This window comes from Anarhichas minor, unplaced genomic scaffold (genome assembly GCF_050575085.1).
Source record: "Anarhichas minor isolate MPS153535 unplaced genomic scaffold, ASM5057508v1 ptg000006l, whole genome shotgun sequence".
NCBI lineage: Eukaryota > Metazoa > Chordata > Actinopteri > Perciformes > Anarhichadidae > Anarhichas > Anarhichas minor.
In genome coordinates this window covers 2476153-2496346 of record NW_027466452.1, presented here as the reverse complement: position 1 = coordinate 2496346, position 20194 = coordinate 2476153, and the positions used below count along the sequence as shown (strand labels likewise).

The 20194-nt window shown below is 40.6% G+C and overlaps 1 protein-coding gene across 1 annotated transcript; it reads left to right on the top strand.

Moving 5' to 3' along the window:
• Nucleotides 1-15048: 15048 nt before the first annotated feature.
• On the top strand, nucleotides 15049-17993 carry LOC142935080 (uncharacterized). Its single transcript, XM_076079199.1, has 2 exons — nucleotides 15049-15361; nucleotides 16873-17993. Exons 1-2 carry the CDS (start codon nucleotides 15187-15189, stop codon nucleotides 17679-17681), a joined length of 984 nt encoding a protein of 327 aa, XP_075935314.1. The 5' UTR covers nucleotides 15049-15186; the 3' UTR covers nucleotides 17682-17993.
• Nucleotides 17994-20194: the final 2201 nt, after the last annotated feature.

Genomic DNA, 20194 nt, shown 5'->3' with positions numbered 1-20194 from the left:
TGCTACATCAAGAGGAAGGTCTAATTGCTGTTTCAATGTCTTCTCCTCACTCCAAGGAGTAAAGTTCTTTCACTGATGGATGTAAACTCCCCTCAAAAAGCTAAAATTGCCATATTATCAAAAATGTACATGACCTCAGTGTCAAGGTATTTTTCAAGTTTTTGCAAGATGATTTTTACGTCAACAGTGCCAACAGTGCCATCTAAAAATGGAATGTTCTGGGATAATGTCATCAGTAAAGTATATTGTACATGACTTTTAGTAAATGGGCTTAACATGCAAAAACACTGGTGCTCCATTCATCCCTAGAGCTACTGGAAGTTCACATTTCTGCACTTTTGAAATACTACTACTTTAATGTGTGTTAGCATTGACTATCACAGCCAAATTTGTGCAGTGAAACATGTGTATTTATCATAGCATACAGAAAATCGTTTAGCTCACCTATTCTGCTCTATCACCACTTGTTTGGTACTTTGCTATTTCACGTCAGCTAGTTTATTCTGCGAGGTGAAATTGCTGAGTGCAGCATGACCAAACTCCTTTTTTATCAATGAATGTATTACTGTAATCAGTAACCTATTGACTTCACCTTGATGTAGAAGATAGAGACTCCATCAACTTTGGAGTTTGCTCTCTCTTGCTGTCTCACTCTCAAACACTGCTGTCCCTAAAGATGCGTCTGATTGTTGGCCAATGCTAATCTATATACTATGTTTACCCTCTCAGTATAATTATTGCAAGGCAGGTATTCAGGTTCTTCATATAAAGGGCAAAACATTCATAGTACAACGTCAAAATTGACTAATTTACACAAAATAACCACAAAATGATAAGGGTTGGAATGGGATATATAAAATTCTAGATCAAATATTTAGACAATGAGTAAAAACAGTGAGTGAGTCTGAGACCCTAATTATTCTTGGGAGCAGAATGTGACGAACCTGAAAGCGAGGTCAGAACACCATTGTAAACATGCACAGCTGTTTTACTTATATTCCCTGACAATCTGAAGGTTATTCACTGAACAAATGTGCACCCACATGCATGTTTTGATGTGTACATGCTGTACAAATAGAAAATAAATCAATACATTTGTACACTTATCTGTGTGGCATGTTCAGATGTCTCTATTTGTTCAACTCAGTGCAAATACAGCAAAAAAGCTTTGTCATCCTTTCTCTTTCTCTCTATACATATACTAATCATGTAATAAAGTAATAATGTAGATAACAGGGGATTGTCGCTGAAAGCTCCAGAAGAAATCCAATAATTAGACCTTTAGTCATTGTTTGTCATAGAAACAGTTCAAAAGTATTCTTTCTTTAAACAATGTATAGTGATTACTGTAGGTAGCGTGTGTTAAATGTAACAATAAATAGCAAGATTCATAAATTCAAGTTTATTTTTGGAGCACAGTCTACAAAAGCAATTGAAAGTACTTTACGCAGTGATTAACAAAAAAAGTAGAAACTAAATTATAACATAAATACAGGCTGACAGCACAACACACACACATACAACTAATTGTGTAGGTGCAAACCTTTAATCCAGGCTGAATCCTGTTTTCACCAGATTTTTTTAAATGTGTCTGCTTAGTTGATAAACTGTAAACAGGTCATATATACAGTGCCTTGCATAAGTATTCACCCCCCTTGGATGTTTCATCCTTTTGTTGCTTTTATACATGAAATCATGGTCAATATAATTTGGCTTTTGTGACAAGAATTTGCAAAAAAAACCTCTTTAATATCAAAGTGAAAACAGATTTTTACAAAATAATGTCAATTAAAAATATATACGGTAAAGTAAAGATTGCATAAGTATTCACCCCCTTCAGGTCAGTATTTAGTAAATGCACCTTTGGCTGCAATCACAGCACTGAGTGTGTGTGTGAATGTGTCTCACTCAGGCTGGCACATCTGGACACTAAGATTTTTCTCTGTTCTTCAAAACAGCTCAAGCTCTGTCAGGTTACTCAGTGATCGGGCGTGAACAGCTCTTCTCAAGTCCAGCCACAAATTCTCGATTGGATTGAGGTCTGGGCTTCGACTTGGCCACTCCAGAACATTCACCTTGTGGTCTTTGAACCATTCTGTGTAGCTTTTGCTGTATGCTTGGGGTCGTTGTCTTGCTGGAAAATAAATCTTCTCCCAAGTCGTAGCAGAATAAATCTTCTCCCAAGTCGTAGCAGACTGAGTCAGATTATCCTCCAGGATTTGGGGATATCTTTCTGTATTCATGTTCCCCTCTACCTTTACAAGCCTTCCAGGGCCTGCTGCTGAGAAGCATCCCCAGAGTATGATGCTGCCACCACCATGCTTCACGGTGGAGATGGTGCGTTTGTGGTGATGTGCAGTGTTTGGTGTTCACCAAACATAGCGTATAGTCTGATGGCCAAAAAGCTACATTTTTGTCTCATCAGACCAAAGAACCTTCTTCCAGTTGACCTTGGAGTCTTCCACATGCCTTTGGGCGGATTCTTTCTACAGTGGCTTTCTCTTTGCCACTCTCCCATACAGCTTCGACTGGTGAAGAACCCGGGCAACAGTTGCTGTATGTACAGTCCCTCCCATCTGAGTCACTGAAGCTTTGAACTCCTTCAGAGTGGTCCTAGGTGTCTTGGTGGCCTCCCTCATCAGTCCTCTTCTGGCCCGGTCACTCAGTTTGTGAGGACGGCCAGCTCTAGGAGATTTAAACAAGTGCCATACTCCTTCCATTTCTTAATGATGGACTGAACTGAACTCTGTGGGATGTCCAGTGAGTTGGAAATATTTTTGTAGCCATCTCCTGACTTGTACTTTTCAATGATATTTTCTCTGAGTTGCTTGGAGTGTTATTTTTGTCTTCATGTTGCAGTTGTAGCAGGAATACTGATGAACCAGAGACTGGACCTCTCAGACACAGGTGTGTTTATACTACAATCACTTAACACACATCAACTGCACTCAGGTCATCTCCATTTCACTACTCGTGACACTGCTGGCATCAAATAGCTGGACTTCTGTTGAATTAGGTCAGTCACTTTAAAGGGGGTGAATACTTATGCAAACACTTATTTTACACTAAGAAGCTTTTTTTGCAAATTCTTGACAAAAAAGCCAAATTATACTGACCATGATTTCATGTATAAAAGCAACAAAAGGGGAAAACATCCAAGGGGGGTGAATACTTATGCAAGGCACTGTATATCCAAGAACACTGCATGCTCTGTTCACACCCTATTCAGTGCAGTGTTCATAATTGTGCATTGTGCAATGCTTTGTTACTCACAGATGGTGTATATACAACAAAACACATGTGACGACCTTTTAACCCACAGAGGTCAGTGCAGCAATGCTTCATTTCCATGATTTATTTTGGCCTTGCTTTACAACAACTTTAAGCTGACCAAACACATAAGGTAGAAAAATGGAAAAAGAAAATAATAGTATATCATATAAAATATGTTTTTAAGCTTTATTAACTGACACTATATGGTTATTAATTATTTTCAGTTTATTTTTTATGGCACATTTCTTGCGGCCTGATCAGAAAGTTCTTAAAGCTACTTTTTGTCATCAGATACCCTCCTCAAGACAGTACCTGGAAGTTAACAAGGGCCCTCCTCATGTCAATGGATATTGTGCTTTAGTGCTGCACTCATAAATTATGTTTCAATTAAATTAGCTCATAACATTTCACACGGTAAGTCTGATGTTCTAAAGAGCCCTGGAATTCTAGAGTCCTGGGGCAGTTGACATCTTTGCTCAGTTGGTAAATCAATCAAAATGTATTGATATGAAATCCATGCTAGCTAACCAAGCATTTTGGTTCACTCTCTCTCAGATTTAATCGTTAATGAACGCTGACAAAAACAAGGCCCACCTGGGGAAATCAGATGCCTGTCCAAGACGGTTCCTCTGGCTGTGGGACCAGTGGTATGTAGAGTAGCTATAAACTTTCATTTTGCAAAAACGAGTTCCCAAGTAGAAGTTGAAGTAGTCATCAAATTAACTACAGTACTTGAGTGAGAGTACAAAAGTAAGTAAAACATTTTATATTTGAAATTATATTATTTGCAGTTGCCTCCTATATTATATTATTATTATTTGGCAGATAAATCAGCAAGTTGTGTGCATATGCACATGCATGACTTGACAAATAGTAAATATAAAGAGTGTCAATATGTTGGTGTCCATAACTTTGATCATTCCAGTATAGATGTCCTTTGTCCCACATCCCATCACAGTCACAAAGCACATCCAGGTCTCTCCAATCACATGAAGAAAATAACATTAGAGAAGTCGACAAAGCAGTACCTTTCTGAAAATATCTAATATCAGATTCAGGCAAATAAGGAGGTAATGATGTCATGTAACATCATGAATTCCCTGCTAAATATACTGTACGTGTGTTCACTTCTTCACTTTGACCTCAGGAAGATCATGTGGTTGAAACATTAGTCACGTCCACATAAAAGAAAAGCAGTTTTTGTGCATGATTTGGTTTCTACTTTTCTGTCTCTCTTCATCAGGCAGAGCATGGTCACACCATAACTCAAGCTTTCCTAGTGTTTTCCCTCCCATCCTCAGTGTTCCTGTCAGTCTCTCTTCCTGTGTTTGTCTCTTCTCAGCTGGCTTGGGTGTGGTCCCCTGTCTTCACCTCCCTGGCTTCCAGCTTCACTCTGCTTACACTCCTGCCTGCAATCATCACTCAGCTCACCAATCATCTAATCAGCTCTGCAGTGAATATACCCATGCTCTCCTTCCATTCTTTGCCAAATTGTTCTCAACTCTCCTGCAGTGAACAGCTGATGGTCAAACTGTGGAATCCTCCATGTGTTACTTCTTGCTATTGTGTTTTTTCCCCATGTCTAAATGTTTTTGTGCTCCAGGATCAGCATTCATTCTCTGCCACCCCATGCCAGCTCTTCCCTTCACGGATTCCCATTTGCTTCATTACCTTTTTATTAGAAAGTACTTGTTCTTTGTGGAAATCACAACAAATATTTACATTACGACAAAAAGCAACAGTAGTAGTTTTGAAGCATGATATACTGTGTATATGTTATTAAAGTTATTAGCATTAGCACAATAGACACTGTGAACACTGTTCTCTGATGTAGCCTACTGACTTCGGACTAGCGCTATTTGAAAGCCATAACATTAACGTTAGGGGTCGTTCACGTTTTGTCTCAAAAGCTTGGGAAAGGCCAGTCGTAGTCTACCGCTTTCATCCTCTCTGGCTGCAGCTTCATCCATAATGCTTCGAACAGAGAGACATTTCACGGCTTGGCTGTGGTAGGAATGCCAGCAACACTGGAGGGAACGAGTTGACCACCTGCCTCTTAACGGATCATGAAGGTATAAAATAATAAATAGAAGTAGCATAATTTATGTATCCAAATTCAAGGGAGTAAAATAAATGTTTTTTTTCTCTAAAAATCCTCTCAAGTAAAAAACACGCTTCATTAAAACTACTCTGACCTTTAGAATTTTCAAAATCTGTTTTACTTGAGTACATGTCGCTAAGTTAATGTGCCCTCTCACTACTTGAGCGTTAGCCAGCAACAAATTAGCAAATTAGAGCGGAACTAATGGTTATTATGTAACCTTCAATAACCCCATTAGCCTGAAGTAACCTCTGCAGTCCAGACAGCTGACTCCAGAGTGGACAAGGAGGATGCAGAGTTATGCACCAAGCTGAATTATTGAGTCACAGGTTGTGTGTTGCTGATAACAAACACACCATTGTCAAGTCAAGGCCAGCTGCTCAGACACGTGTATCTTTGGTATTCGTTACTCTGTGGAGAATGTTATTTCACAGTGACATTGTGATGACACATCTCATGCTGACTAAAACTGTATTTTATTAATTAAAATATGTTCATAAAACTTAAAACTCATCAGGGTGGTTAAGAGCCATTCCTAAAAATGAACACAGCGAGCATAATATATACAAATATGAACATAAAATACTGGTAATGCAGAATGTCCGCACACAGTAAGAGAACTTGTACAATGAATAAAAGAATAAAAAGCATTACATCATTTCATTTTGTACTTCAAACAATACACAAAAACATACATTGCTCTAGGATGTAACATATTACTTTTTTTTTTTTTTTTTTTTTTAAAGGTGAAAACCTTGTAAATGTATTAAAATCATGTTCAATAAGCTTTAATTTCCCTATTGGGTAAACAGTATTTAACAGCACATTACATTTTTCTTTTAGCCTTCTATCTCCATGTCTCAGTCTTCCCTGGTTTTGGAAATGGAAATGAAGAGAAAAATAATATCACTGCTTCATCTAGAGCATGATAGATCTGACTATAACTACTTGCGTGTATTCTGTTAAATTAATGTGTTGCAGATGTACAATGCCTATAAAACGTATTCACCCCCTTGGATGTTTCACCCTTTTGTTGCTTTATACATAAATCATGGTCAGTATAAATTGGCTTTTTTGACAAGAATTTGCAATAAAGAAAACTCTTTAATATCAAAGTGAAAACAGATTTTTACAAAATAATCTGAATTACCCAGAAACTTCCAAGAACATGACCATGATCACAAAAACCAGAATACAAAACATGTAGTTAGTAGGAAACACAATAAACTAGTTTCCCTCAGTAACGCCAGGAACAGCAACCGCATCAAGCTTAGGACCAACAGAATCCAACTCAAACTTGACACCAACGAACAGCGCTCCAAGAATTCCTCCAAAAAAAAAATATAACAGAAAACAAGCCAACTGCCCGAACACACAAAAAACAAACTGATCCATACAGAATGTAACACTCTTACAGCAGGAACAGCCCATACACAGCTATCACTGCAGCCCTCTCCCTCTGACTGCCTATCCAGAGACTAAGTAAGCTCCCCCCCCTAGTCTTTAGGTGCTACTTGTGGTGGGTACTTGCACACTAAAACCCGCAGGCCCGGTAAAGCAACCAGGAACTGGCCACCCACCTGCAGCCTCGGACGTGCCCCCAAGACAACTGCTCCAACCACTTTCATCACCACACTGTCAAACCCCCCCAACGAACTCCAAAGGGAATCCGCTCTTCAGCCTAACAGGGACAGAACAGCAATTTAATCACACTGTATACAGGACCACCCAAACTCTGTTCCACAAAAATCACCAGCATATATCACATGCTTAGTGACAAACACTCCTCAGGAAGACTAATCACTACAGCTGCTCACAATAACCAAAAAACAGGAAACAGCCTACTCACCAAACTCATCCATGTCTCCCAAACTACCAGACTGAACCTCTCGTCACCAAACGAGGTGCACATGGCTACTACTGATCCTAAAACAGTGTCTGCACATCGAGTCAATTGCAAACAGCAGAACCAACTTCACCATACAAATTTAAATATGTTACCTGATCAATTAAGTTAGAACAAACCCCCATATGTTACGACCCGGCTCAAGAGGCCGTAACATGAGGGAGACAAGATGAGTTAAAAGTAATAAATAGACATTTATTTAAGGAACCAGTAACTAAACTAAACCAAACAAACAAACAGGAGGCAGGGAGGAGAGGATCGGCCGAACCTTGTTGAGCTGTGGATTTATATATCCATCACCCCATCAGGCTCAGGTGTGGCTCATTAGCTGCTGATCAACATCCTGAAAGACAGAAGGCAGCAACCAGGACACAGACCCGTAGTGGGAGGGAGGGGTCATCACACTAGGTCATCCAGTAGAAATAGAAAACTTAGTTTGGTTTTTGTGTTATTTGTCGCATCACAAAAATCCAGAATGTGTACAGTCTCAGTGAGGAAGAACCCCGTGTAAAGTGAACGCACATTCTTTGTACACAAGGAGCAACAGTGGGGGCCAATGTTACAGACATTTTGGTCTCAGACTGATAGAAACAATGAAAAACAAACGGCCAGCAACCAAAACCAGCGGCTAGACGGCCTTGGTGCTGGAACATTCTCATACAACACAGGTAGTTATATTTGCGCGCTGGCAAAGGAGAATTCTTCTTTTGCACAACAATAAGAAATATACATCTGGGCATGTACACTAATACAGGGAAGTTCTACTGAGTTCAGAGCAAACTAAGTAGAAATATACTATACTACGTATACTATACTACGTAGAAATATATATACAAAGTAGAAATATATAGCAAAGAGTTTCCATTACAGATGCCACCAAATTTGAATGCAATAAATACAGTGATAGACATTTAATGAATGGATGAGGACCACTGTATTCCAGATAAAGCAATGGATTAGATCTTGGCAAGGTGGATTAACTTGAGAGATCAAAGGAGAGCAGCAAGTGCATGAAAACTTTAACATTAACCTGGTAAATTGAATTAATGCACCATTCAGCAGCTGTTTTGTTTGGAGAGTTTACTTCTACCCTGACTTTCCTAAGCACTCACAACACAAAGAGGCCAAAAGGAATTGGCAGTGTCTGATGCCACTGGTGCAAAACTTTACACCTCCCAATCTGTCCTGTCTGATTCCATTATTACGCTTTCTAAAGTTAACCACACATCAAATTCTCCCATGTGTGGCCTTCTTGGCTGCTAAAGGATACCAAACACATTTTATGAGCTAGCACCAGCAACATTGCAGAATCAAACAAAGGGCGTGAAGGCCCCTTACTTGTATTTTTGTCATAAATTAGCAATTTCTGTGGGCATGCACCGCCGATTCCATAACAACAATCACATAACAGCTGCATCAATAAAATTGATGAACACATTAATGCTTCAATACTTATAGTCCAATAATATGATATATATTAGTTTGAAATGTGCCATTCTACATAATGAGTACAAGTACTTTTGTTACTTTAAGTATATGTTGATGGTATTCTTTTGTACTTTTACAGAAGTACAATTTTAACCTTACTTCTTAGGTGTAATTATTTTAATATTTTTTTACACTGTGGTATTGCTACTTATTTAAATCAAGGACCTGAATATTTTTCCACCACTGTTGGATAGTGTGTGTGTGTGTGTGTGTGTGTCTGTGTGTGAGAGAGACAGAGAAAGTGCACAGACTCCATCCAAAATCATATTTCAAACTATGTCTATACTATAGGCTACTATACTATGCTATATATTGTTTTTAATTGAAGAAACTCAACTGAGACAAAGACTCAGCTTTTCTGTTGGTCTCCTGCTTTGCAATGCTCGGTCCCACCATTTGCAGAAGATGTTTACAGACAACTATAAACTCCCGTACTGCATCCATCTCTGACATGACTTTCTCATCGTCACACCACCTTCTTCACCCCCAGCTCACCGTCTCCACTCTGACTTCTGCATTGAACTTGGAGTTCCTCTTTCCTCAGAGAAAACAGAAGGTCCCAGCATGTCCCTGGACTTTCTTGGCATCATCCTTGATGATTTTTTTAGGCAGGTAGGGATGCTTGAAGTCCATCCATCCATCCATCCATTTTCCACCGCTTATCCGGGGTCGGGTCGCGGTGGCAGCAGGTCAAGCAGGCCGACCCAGACCTCCCTCTCACCGGCAACATGTTCCAGCTCATTCTGGGGGATCCCAAGGCGTTCCCAGGCCAGCTGGGAGATGTAATCTCTCCAGCGTGTTCTGGGTCTTCCCCGGGGTCTCTTCCCAGTTGGACGTGCCTGGAAAACCTCCAGTGGGAGGCGTCCAGGAGGCATCCTAATTAGATGCCCGAACCACCTCAGCTGACTCCTTTCGACGCGAAGGAGTAGCGGCTCGACTCCAAGCTCCCTCCTGATGACCGAGCTCCTTACCCTATCTCTAAGGCTGAGCCCGGCCACCCTACGGAGGAAACTCATTTCGGCCGCTTGTAGCCGCGACCTTGTCCTTTCGGTCACAACCCAGAGTTCGTGACCATAGGTGAGGGTAGGAACGTAGACCGAGTGGTAAATTGGTAAATGCTTGAAGTGAGACTAGAAAATCCACTGGATCATTATATTAATTTCAAATGTCCTCCTGGCCAACAGATGCATCAAACGCCAACTCCTTTCACTGCGAACCCCCCCCCCCTCAACTATGCCGTCCCCCATGGTCTCTCCTTCTTGTCACACCTTTCCATTGCTGCTACTGTTCCAGCTCTGTCTGCTAAATGGTAATGGGACCTCCTTTTGATCTGAATTGATCTGACATTGTCTTGAGTTTCCTCCGTAGGGTGGCCGGGCTCAGCCTTAGAGATAGGGTAAGGAGCTCGGTCATCAGGAGGGAACTTGGAGTCGAGCCGCTACTCCTTCGCGTCGAAAGGAGTCAGCTGAGGTGGTTCGGGCATCTAATTAGGATGCCTCCTGGACGCCTCCCACTGGAGGTTTTCCAGGCACGTCCAACTGGGAAGAGACCCCGGGGAAGACCCAGAACACGCTGGAGAGATTACATCTCCCAGCTGGCCTGGGAACGCCTCGGGATCCCCCAGAATGAGCTGGAACATGTTGTCGGTGAGAGGGAGGTCTGGGTCGCCCTGCTTGGTCTACTGCCACTGCGACCCGACCCCGGATAAGCGGTGGAAAATGGATGGATGGATAGAATAATCTTAAAAATATTTGTGCTATATAACACTAATGTTCTGTGTTAAACTATGAATGCTGTGCCAGATACAGGCCAGCTGCCTCATGCCATCGTCTGACATGATGTGGAAAGAAATGATGTGGAAAGAAATGTTTAGATCACATTAATTAACAATCACATAAGAAATACTGGGCTGGGTTGCCAAGACAAGCCTGTAAAAAAGGCAGATTGTGCAGTTCACAATTTGTACATGTGAATAAACCCAGAAGTAAAGATAATTCATAGAATATTTGTATTTTTTTTTTTCTTTTTCTGTGTTGAGAAGAACAATGCTACCACCCAGTGGATAAATAGTGCAAATAACCATCCTAGTTAATTAGGTACTCAAAGTTAAAACATAAAGTGTCTACACATGCATTTATTACATAGGCTGATAAAGGAGGGTTATGTGATTAATTACCAGGTTTTATTTGTCTAATGCCTTGGTTGTGTGTTCGCACACTCTGGATTATTTATTGATGGAGTTCTCTGGAAGCAAAATCAAAGAATCACCAACAAAAGTTTCAGCCACATAGTGCCCACCGTATGTTGTACCTTGTTGCAGCCACTCCTTGTTCCTTGCTTCTCCCTCCAGAGGTAAATGTGCACAGCAGGGAAATGCAGGACAGTCTTATTTAAGGATGTCCTGAACATGATTCACCATGCTTTGCCACTTCATCACATCTGGATCTTCATTAGGTGTGGAAGCTGCAGTCCAGGGGTTGATGCTGGCCTCCACAGCTTCAGGTCCTCACAGTCCCTCTCCTTTGCAGCAGCATCCAAAGCTTTCACATGCATTAACAAAATGTTAATGAAGAAAATATAATTATATACCAAAGCCAATCCATCAAACCTACCAACATCAAGATACATACGTTTACCAATCTGCCAGATATTAAAGACATTTAAAAAAAAGACTTGGTAACCTAAAGGATGAGTGTATTCAAAATGTATATCTGAAGCTGTAAATATTGTGCACCGAGATGTTTTATGTGTATATATGTCTTTACCTGATGTCTTCTGTCTGTGATAAGGGCTGAACCTTCCATGTGTTGCTCCTTAACAAACTCCTTGCTGCACTTCAGACCCTCTAGTTCATACCAGGTGCCATTTTGGACCTCTGAGCTCTGTAAAAACATTCTTCAGTCATATCGCTCACTACCTGCGTCACATCAGACAACTGATCTGTGTGTCAGATAACATTAATTTACCTGGATTAGTTCTGTCCTCAATCAAAGAATAGGTGCCATAATTGACACAATGGTAAGGAGAGTGTGCCCGATGATTGTCTGATTGTCAAAAATGGTTTAATCCAGACGTTTAAACCCCATAAACAATGGAATGCGCTTATTGGATAAAGCTAAATTAATGTAATGTATTGTATTGTGTATTGTTTTGGCCTCTAATGTAAGCTGAAGTGTACTACCTGCAGGGACCAGAGAGGATCAGCCCACCCCCATATCCTTTCATGCTTACTCTGCCAGGCCTGCACGATGGTAGGGATTGTGTACAGGCATCAGTGGTGGGCCGTCGGGGCCTGCAAAGCCTTCTCTGCTGGCCTAAACAGAATCATAAAGTTATAGCTATTTTATAATTTAATATTTTTTCTTAAATACACTACATGTATTATAATTTATAAAAATATTTTTCTCATTATCTTATCTTCTCATTGCACAGCTACTGTCTTCCTCAGTTGCTCTGCTTCCAGTGCAGCTTGTTTTAAGTAGAGCTTTTATCCAATCAGATCTCACCTCTGTGTCTCTAGGTAAGAACAGAGGCAGAGGCCTGCAGACTCACAAGTGAATCCCTTTGTAGTTTAAGTAAATGGGGACGATATTGTTGATTGTCATAGTGTTCAACCAATCAGATCTTTAGTTTGACATGTTGGGCGTATTCTTTGACATGTCAGAGCCTGCTAGCTGGCCTAGCCATACGTGATTGGTCAGTGGGCTAGCCTGACATGTTGGGCGGTGACAATCCCAATATCTGCTGCCTCTGTCGATTGGACATTTTCAGCCCTCAAACGCATTAAAACCTATTCAAGAAATACAACTGGGGAGGCTCGACTGTCTTCACTGGCGTCCATGAATCGAGAAGGACTTCTTACTGGAACTAAAACACACGGATGTACTGAACAACCATGAGATTAAACTCTTTATTAACAAAGAAAGGAGGATGGACTTTGTCTTTAAATAGTGAACAGCACCTCTGGTAAGTTAAATGCGTTTGTTTTTACATCTGCAGTAGCTTTAATATGCTTGTTTATATATTATTATTTGTACAACTTGTTTTTATTAAGATTTTTGTTTGGTTTTATATGTGATAGGAACCATTGTTATGTCCGATGTTGCGCTGGGGACATATTTAGCCGGTGCCAGTGTTGCCAACTTGGCGACTCTCTCGCTAAATCTGGCGACTTTCCAAACCCTCATGGTGACTTTTTTTGTCAAAAGCCACTAGTGACAAATCTAGCGACTTGTTCTGGTGTTGTTGGAGACTTTTCTGGTGTTTTGACTCGTCAAAGCATGTACATTCTGCACTGTCGTGAACGAGCAGCGGGAGCTGCCGTGAGCACCTCCACCGCCCCAAAGCACAAACAGGTGCCTCGCGCAGCAGTCCCAGCTGCAGTCAGAGCAGAGAGGAGACGCACTCTATCTATAGGTGTTGGCTTCATTTTCACACGAAACAAATAATAACCGTAGCTGTGTTTCAGCTGCAGGACAGCAGTGAAGGCCCAGGTATAAAATGAACGGCCCGCTACTGACAGGCATTGATGGTGGAAGACTGGAAGACTGTTTCAGGATCCTTAACGTCTGAGTGGCCATGTAACCTGAAAGTGTGATCATGTGAACAGACACAAACTTCTCAAAAGTCTCTCCAGCTGATAAGCCGACTGACAGTTGATCCAGCTGTGATATCAGCTGATCCTCATCAGAAACAGACATTGCTTCACATGACGCTTCAGAGGAAAGGACGTATATTAAAACATATTTCCTTGTTTCCTCTGTCCTCGCATCGTTTCCTTGAGTCTCTCCATGTATCCCTGGTGGGAGAGACTAAGACACAAGGAAAGGACGCAAGTGAGGGAAACGGGGATGCAACTGGAACAGTGTATTTCCTGTCACTCACTCATAGGTTTCAGCTCGTCTTTATGAAATGACTCGGGAAAGACTCAGCCAGACAGTATGTGTTATGAATGAGTTAAAAATAGCATTACAAGGAACTAGAAATACAGTAACTAAAAAGGACCAATTTATGTTCCGTAAATTATCTAATTAGGTGTTGAGTTTCTTCCTGGAATTATTTAATGAGATTTGGATGGAAGGACTGATGCCACACAGTTGGAAGAGTGCACTCATTTTACCTTTTAGTAAACCACAAAGGATCAAAATAATGCTGGAAGTTATAGACCCATCACCTTAACTTCACTTCAGTGCAAATGGATGGAAAAGATTTTAGACTTTATTATTTCCTTGAACAGAGAGGAATATTAGCATCATAGCAGAATGGATTTAGGAAAGTAAGATCTAAGATGGATGCTGTCGACAGAGAAAGTAATGAAATTGAGAAATCATTTAATAATTTTACGCATGGGGGTTACGCGGCACAGATTGGGATTTTTAGTCGCTAAAAAGTCTGTCAATCTATTCAAGAACCCGCCTACTGCTTTCCTGACATTCATCCGGGTCTAACAAGGTATCACATGATGAAATCCGCCAATCACAGGCCTTAGAATGGGCTCATTGACTCAGACAGACAAAGAAATTCCATGGAGGAGAGATATGAGAGCTCAAAATTGCTCAAAATGATGCCGAACTACTGTATTTGGATAGATTGAATACTAGGAGTGATAAAACAAGTGAAAAATATAGTTATATAGTATATAAAAGTACAATGGAACAGGTTCCAAAATGACAAATCTGCTTGACCTCCTGCGACCTCTCTGACACAATAAACTCTATAACTTTTGTTTGCCTCACTTTATCAAAGCCAAATCTTTTTATACAGCCCTGCGACATGTTGTGCTATGATTTGGGAGTGTTTAGGCTTTCAGCTGCATTATTTCAAAGACCTAATTTCAATACAAGTGCTTTTTTTTCAGGCGAACCTGAAACTTTTCAATTTGACCTCTGTGCCATCTTCATTCACTATTAACCAGTAACATATACACAATATTTTCACATATTAACACATCTAACAAGTGTTACCATCAAAATTATTAAAACAGGCCTTGTAGTTACAGATTTGGAGTCTTTTAGGTATGGTAATGCATAGTTTACCCCTAAAGGGTGAGAGAGGCTTGAATTGGATTTGGAAGGGATAGGAACAAATGGAGGTATGGTGTGGGGAAACTCAGAGAGGGGTAATAGATTAATTATTATTAATCAAGGATGGATGGAATATCGTTTTTGTTTTGTTTTTGAAATCATATTTAATTTTGACAAAGGTAAACGAGATCCCGTTCTACACGATCTGCTACTGTAGGTGACGCTGCGCCCCTACGAAGTGGTATTGCGATCCGCCAAAACACGCGAAGAAGAAGAAGCAGAAGCAGACGAAGAAAAAGAAAAAGAAGTAGGCGCGTGAGTACACGCTTTAGCTCAAAGTAACAACACGCGGTCATCATTTTGCGGTTCCTTCTCTCTGCTTTGAACAGTAGAAAATGTTAAGACTCCAGAGCGTGAAAGTGTTCGTCTGCCAGCGGCTCACTGCAGCTGTGGAGGAGATAATCGGCCACTTAGAGTCCACAATGACCGAGTATGAAGAGGAGATGGAGTGCCGCCATCGCAAGCTGCTGGATTCGGTTTCCAAACGTGAGGAGAAGCTGCAAACAGCCGGTTAGTGTGAACACGTCCGCTGTGTCGGTAGTGCTGCTCTGAGTCAATGACAACATGACGATGTTGAGCTGCTAGCTCAGGCTAACCCAGCATACGGGTTCTAGCGTAGTACTGTGAGCAGTAAACAACTATTTGCTATATGAAGCTTTGTTTACATAGCCCGGCAGGCTGTGCGACTGCGCGTGCATTTTCGTACAGGTGTCTCTGTTGTGCTCACACACCAGGTGTTCTCAAACTCTTTGGGGCAGGAGGCCCCTTACAGACCAGAGGTTTATCCAAGGACCCCCTTCTAATCCCAACCCTGATACAGCGTATGCTTCCTACCGTTTGTACTCAGCTGCCATCGCAACTAATGTGCTTATGCTTTACCACCTAAATATTTAGGGTCATTACACTTTGGCAATTGTGAGGAAACTGTTGATGTAGATAAAGATGAAAAGGTCGATCATGACCACAGACTGAGGATGTGATTAAATGTTGCTTTCCACACATTCAGACAAGTTGGTATTGGTACATTCAGAAGATGTACTGTAATTTCTGCACGTCTCTGTCTACCTTCTTATCTGTGAAGAACTGATGAACCTCTAAGTGCGCGCTGCACAGACGGTACTCTTTACCTGGAGTCTCCTCACGCTTCAGTTATCAACTGTTTCCTGTTGTGCATTCAGACTCTCTATTCCAGAGCTATGTGTATATTAACAGTTTACACCAACAACATACCACGTCTGCAATGAAAATAAAATTTTATTTATTTATTTGCAATAGGACAATGCACATTAATTAACATGAGCACTTCAGTCGGTTATGTAAGTGTACCAGATTTAGCCATACGCTGATTTTCTCCTGCAGTTCCTGGCAGGTGGATGGCTTATTATACACATTCAAATTAAACATACGAAAGCACATAAGCACAAACGTATAGTTCATCTGTGCTTGCACGAATTAGCAGGCAACAAGCATCCATCAGAGCACATCAGAGCAGAAATAAAGACTCCTGCACCAAGCAATCCAACATTCACAGCAGAGGGGAAGTCATGCAGCATGGCAACACGCAAAGCATAGCATGAACATGGAAGTGGATGCACCTCAAAATCTGATTATAGCCACACATTAATAAGACATAAGGTGTATCAAACACTTCAAAAGTAACACACTTGACATCACAACGACATAACCACCATCGTTACTCACGACATCCTCATGGTCAGTTTTTCTAATATTTCTTCACCCCATATAAGGTCAAGATGAATTTTATTGTCACGACCAAAGTACACGCTTGGCATGTATGCGGAAGCAAAATATCGTTCTCATCAACAACGTATACAACGGGCGAGACACCGTTAAATCAAGTCACTAAGGAACTAGCTAAAAACAGACGGGTATACAACACGACAGAGTAATCCCAGGTAATAAATACAATAAATAGAAAGTATAGAACTACAGTATATCAATGGCGGTGCTTATTGATATTGATATGGAGTTTGGGTTAACGTGAACTTGATTTTCTGCAGATGTCCAGCTTAATTTGCTGATTAAAGAAGAGCAGCAGGATTTGAGGCCCAGCCTGGACCAGGAGGACCCAGTGTGCCCACACATTAAAGAGGAACAGGAGGATTTCTGGACCAGTCAGGAGGTTAAAAGCCAGCTACCAGCACTGCAGGAGGATACCTCAGAGCTCCCATTCACTCCTATCCCTGTGAAGAGTGAGGATGACCAAGAGAAACCTCAGTCCTTACCGCCTCATCAAAGACAAACTGACGAAGACAGAGAGGCAGAGCCTCCAGCCAGCAGCTCAGCTGAACACATGGAAACAGACGTTGATGGAGAGGACGGTGGAGGATCAGAACCAGACAGGGGGTCAGTCCCTGCTTTTAAATGTCTCTCTGGACCTGCTAAAAAGACTTCACGGTGTTCTGGTGCTGTGACTAAAGAACGTGATGATGATCGGAAGGGGATCAGGAAACCTCAGACAGATTTAAGTGTTGTGAAAAATATAGTTCCTGTAAGTGATGTGGGACATTATACTGGCAATAAATTGTTTAGCTGCTCAAAATGTGGCAAAAGATTTGGCCAGAAGCACCATCTTCAGACACACATGAGATGTCATACTGGAGAGAAACCCTTTAGTTGTTCTCTTTGTGGTAAAAGATTCTCTCAGAAGGGAAATCTGACACAACACATGACGATCCACACAAGGGACAAACCAATTAGTTGTTCTGTTTGTGGCGAAAGATTTACACAAAAAGGAAATCTGACACAACACATGACGGTCCACAGAAGAGAGAACTTTGTTGGTGAGAGATTGACAAAGGGATTCTGAGAGAACTCGATAGCATTCAGTTTACAGTCGCACATCAAAACTCCAAAGTGACAGCAGCAGTAGTGAAGCAATGATCTTCTCACTTTCTTACCATCCATTGGGTCATTCACATAGTAGTAACAATCAATTTTCAATGTTCAGATGTCGGCCTGTTATCTGCCCAGACAATTGTTGTTCTTGCTGCTGTTTACGTTCCATTTTTATGCAAATTTCAAGAAAATGCACCTCAGGAATGCACTACTGTTTTTGTTTTGTTTTTCATGTATTACAAATGAGTGTTAATGAGAATAAATTATCTTTTAATCCTTTTAATGATGATCCGAGTCATTTGGTTTTCATACTCTTAGCAATGTTGATTGGAATGAACATGGCGCTGTCTCCAATGCTGCATCCAGTTCTCCTTCAACATTTTTTTTGAGTAGTATCAACATAGACATGCAACTGTCGCTCAGGAGGTGATAAGAATATTAAATACACTTAATTAATTTGTCACTTTTCTTAACAAGGTTACGAAGTGTTTTATAGAAAACAAAAATGGCAGATAAAAATCTAAACCGCAGCTGTAGCCTTCAGTGTACTAACCACACGTTTGTTTTATATTGCTGACTCCAGTCCTTTTGAAATTGTAATGAAGTTTATGTTTTTTAAGCCCACATGTTGAAGTGTCTGGCAAAGACGTAGTACCCCAAACTGCTCCTGATGGTCAGCACCTTGCATGGTAGCTCGCTGCAATCTGTGCTGTGAATGGGTTTTTGGATCAAAATACTAAATGAATGCAGTCCATTTACAAAGACAAATTCTAAAGACAGAGTTATTAGTTTTTTTGTTGTAAATTCAACATTTCTGTATTGTTGTCTATGGATGATGTCCTTGAGAGTCCCTTATTGAATCTCAGGTTTACCTTTCAACATTTGCAATCAACTGAAGGTGAAAATAACTAAAACTCAAAGATATCTGTTCACCTTTTATTGGCTGAGAAGACAAGACACTAAAGTTTTTAGTGGCAGCCTAATTGGTGTTCACAGCCTGTACTAACAATGTGAAAGTGAGATGAGCAGCATAATCTGAATCACCTGAATTGGCCAAGTATGTGTGAAAATACAAGGAATTTTTGCAATTTCTTGCATTTCTCTCAATATACTTAACACAGAAAAAGAAATAACAGCTAGGAACATGAACAAAGCGGAAGAAATAAAGGTAAAGAATAGACAAGTATTCTGTATGTTGTAATTTATATTAACACTGAGCCACCTGCCCATAAGGACTATCCATTCAAAAGATATTAGATAGGGAATGCAATGGTCATGAATCAAGTTCAAGGTTACTTTTTTATCTTAAAGTTACAACAAGGAACTTTCATTTTGTGCTGATTTAGGCGGCCCCAATGGACAAAAGTGGTAGTGTTTCCGAACACGAGATAGCCTTTAGAAAACCTCTCATTTTACTGCACTGTGATAGGGTTAAAGTTTTAAAATGAAAAAATATGGACAACTCCCAGACCGGACAATGGCAGCGACCTGTCACAGGGTAGCCCCGCCCTAAAGCATACCCTGCTTTATGGTCTATTAAAATGGACCATAATTTACTAAATGAACATCATGCTGTATTGAAGAAGACTTGAAACTAGAGATTGAGACCATAAACTCATGTTTACAATGTTTACTGAGGTAATAAATCAAGAGAGAAGTAGAGTCATTTTCTCATAGACTTCTATACAACCAGAGGAGTCGCCCCCATATATTGAAGTGTCCATGGGCAAGATACTGAACCCCAAATATCTCCCGGAGGCAGTGGCAACAGTGTGTGAATGTGCATTAGTTTAGATCCTGAGGGGCAGGTTCACCTTTATATGTATATGCTGAAATGTTTATGTGGCTTCATATACATAGGCCAAACTAAGCATAATCTGAAACTGAGATAAGATGAACATAAAGCAGCAATAAGGAATGAAAACTTTGATTACGCTATGACGAGGCACTTCAAGAAACCGTGGTTCTGCTGCCTCTCGTAAATTCACCACTATTGAGATTCCCAACTCTAGGGGTGACAATATCAGAGATCAGTTATTGAAGAAGGAAGCATCGTGGATATGAACACTCAACTCCTTGGTGTCACATCGGTTGAATGAGCCATTAGACTTGAGTCCCTTTTTGTGTCCATGACTAACCTACGTTGTGCCTACAGGTAAAGTCGAGCCACCACAACCCCTCTTGGCACAACCGCTTACGCCACCCTTCCTTATTAAGACATGAATATTAAATATCTACTCTGTATTGTGTTTTTTGTATTTTCTTCTTATATATATTTTGTCTACCTATATTGTAGTTTTTGGTATGTGTGTTATTATGAGGATATTCATGTTCTTTGTACTTATAGAGTAAAGAATAAAGAAGGTATGCTGTGTTGCATTCTGGGTCTACTCATCCTCATGTACTTTGACATTAATTGTATCTCATGGAAGGGTTATATGTATATCTAATTTTATACGGTACAATAATAGTACTGTTGCCTTT